The sequence below is a fragment of the Lolium perenne genome, chromosome 7 (assembly GCF_019359855.2).
Source record: "Lolium perenne isolate Kyuss_39 chromosome 7, Kyuss_2.0, whole genome shotgun sequence".
Classification (NCBI taxonomy): domain Eukaryota; kingdom Viridiplantae; phylum Streptophyta; class Magnoliopsida; order Poales; family Poaceae; genus Lolium; species Lolium perenne.
In genome coordinates this window covers 227,867,753-227,869,777 of record NC_067250.2, presented here as the reverse complement: position 1 = coordinate 227,869,777, position 2,025 = coordinate 227,867,753, and the positions used below count along the sequence as shown (strand labels likewise).

The following is a 2,025-nucleotide window of genomic DNA, read 5'->3' as shown; positions in this document are numbered from 1 at the left end:
TTTAATGAATATATAATGTGCGTCGGGGTCCTTCGGGACCTCTCCTGTGTTCAAAAAAAAAAAAAAAAAAAAAGTGTTTGGCAAAAAAGTTCATCATACCGGACACGTGTGCGCCTAAGGTGCACGTGACTAACCGTCGGCGACGAATGAGAAGTCGCCAGCTTTTACGGCGCCGGTGCACACCTCATCTCCGTCCTGTGTACGGATGAAGTTTTCTGCTCTCGATGACGACGCATCAGCACGATTGCACGAAGACACCTTCGCGAAAGATCTGTGCCCGCATGCTTGCCACCGCCCCTCCACGTCTACTCCAATTAGACCCTGGCAGCTCACCGTCCCGGCGTCCCGAGAGCAGCACACCGCAACAGCAGTCTCCCACGCGTCCTCAGGCCCATCCTTCGTCGTCCACCGCATCACCTCACCCGCCGTATATAATGGAGAACAAGCAGCCATGATCGTATCTCGGACTGAAGCTGACAGCGAAGTGGTAGCAAAGCTTTCAGAAGAAAAACAACAAGATACACCAGTGAGGTGACACCAGGTTAGCCATGGCTCAGGCGCAGGCGACGAGAGGCGACCAGCACCTCAAGGCCGCGCAGCAGGAGCAGCCGGAGGCCATCCAGTACGGCCACGTCTTCGCCGTCACGGGCGACCTGGCCGTGCAGCCCATTGCGCCGCGGGACGCGGAGGCCATGCGCTCGGCCGAGGACAGCGTGCCGGGCGTGCCCGTCCCGCAGGCCAGCGGCGGCGGCTTCAGCGCCGCCGTGGCCATGGAGACGGCCGCCGCCTACAACCAGGCCGTCGGCGCAGTGCACCCCGGCCAGGCCAGCGCCGCCGCCACCATGAAGGGCATCACCGTCACCCAGACCGCCGTCCCCGGCGGCCGCGTCGTCACCGAGTTCGTCGCCGGGCAGGTCGTCGGGCAGTACTCCGTCGCCGACCAGGCGATGATGGAGCAGGCGCAGCGGCAGCAGCAGGTCGTCGAGGAGGATACGAGCAAGGTGACGATCGGCGAGGCGATGGAGGCCGCGGGGCTCTCCGCTGGCGAACGGCCCGTGGAGGAGGCAGACGCGGCGGCCATCCGCGCCGCGGAGACGCAGGCGCAGGGGGAGGACGGGGTCTTGCCCGGCGGCCTCGCCGACCAGGCGTGGGCCGCGGCCAGCGCCAACGCCTGGGCCGAGCGCGACGAGGACAAGATCACCATCGGCGACGTGCTCACGGTACGCACGTTAACACTATTTTGTGCTCTATGTTCGTTCCATCCGGTTAACTTAACAGGCCGTACGTGTGCAGGACGCGACGACGAAGCTGGCGGACGACAAGCCGGCGGAGCACGCGGACGCGGCGAGGGTGGTGCAGGCGGAGACGTACAGCGACGCCGGAGCGCGCACCAAGGCCGGCGGGGTGGGCGCCGCCATGACCACGGCGGCAAGGCTCAACCAGGAAGACGACGACGACGACGCTTGAATATGTTCGCGGCGCGTGCTACGTGTCTGTTTGTTCTGTGTTGTGTAACTGTACTGAAAGCAAGCAGAGCAAGCAAGGTCTGTTGTTTTGTTCTTGTAAGGGAGCTTCCTGACTTTCTGTAGTCGGGCGAATCAAGTTTGGGTGCTCAGCTATAGCCGTGTTTGTAAGCAAATAAGAAGTGCGGCTCCGTCTGCAACCTCTGTATGTATGTATGAACAAGCCTGTACTGGTCAAATACGAGCTGCAAGTCAACTTTGTTTCGTTAAGTTACTTCACTATTTTTTTAGTATTTTTTAGTTCATTCGAATTTAATATAAAATTATATTACTATATACTTTTAAAAGGAATCAATTTAACCTCTGCATAGTTAAGATGCACACAGCCGTAGCAGTAACGAAATGGAGTGAACTAGCGTAGCCGTTCCAGAAGGGCTCGGACATCGCATAGCCGTACTAGGAGGGCTCAGTCCACCCATGTTAGAAAAAATATCTTGCCGAAATACGTGTAGACACCTTTATAAAGAGATCGCGATGCTTCACTCGCTAAAGAGGCAACCAT

At 58.4% G+C, this 2,025-nt stretch overlaps 1 protein-coding gene across 1 annotated transcript; it reads left to right on the top strand.

The window, feature by feature from the left end:
- The first annotated feature begins 404 nt into the window (after positions 1–404).
- LOC127313839 (late embryogenesis abundant protein 31) lies at positions 405–1,733 on the top strand. The gene is made up of 2 exons (XM_051344311.2): positions 405–1,220; positions 1,294–1,733. The coding sequence occupies exons 1-2, from the start codon at positions 549–551 to the stop codon at positions 1,465–1,467; spliced, it is 846 nt and encodes a 281-aa protein (XP_051200271.1). The 5' UTR covers positions 405–548; the 3' UTR covers positions 1,468–1,733.
- The last annotated feature ends 292 nt before the right edge of the window (positions 1,734–2,025 follow it).

Bases quoted from the DNA above. Each gene is read 5' to 3' on its own strand.
- LOC127313839 (XM_051344311.2), top strand. From the start codon at position 549: ATGGCTCAGGCGCAGGCGACGAGAGGCGACCAGCACCTCAAGGCCGCG. The intron at 1,221-1,293 runs GTACGCACGTTA...GTACGTGTGCAG, and splicing joins CCATCGGCGACGTGCTCACG to GACGCGACGACGAAGCTGGC.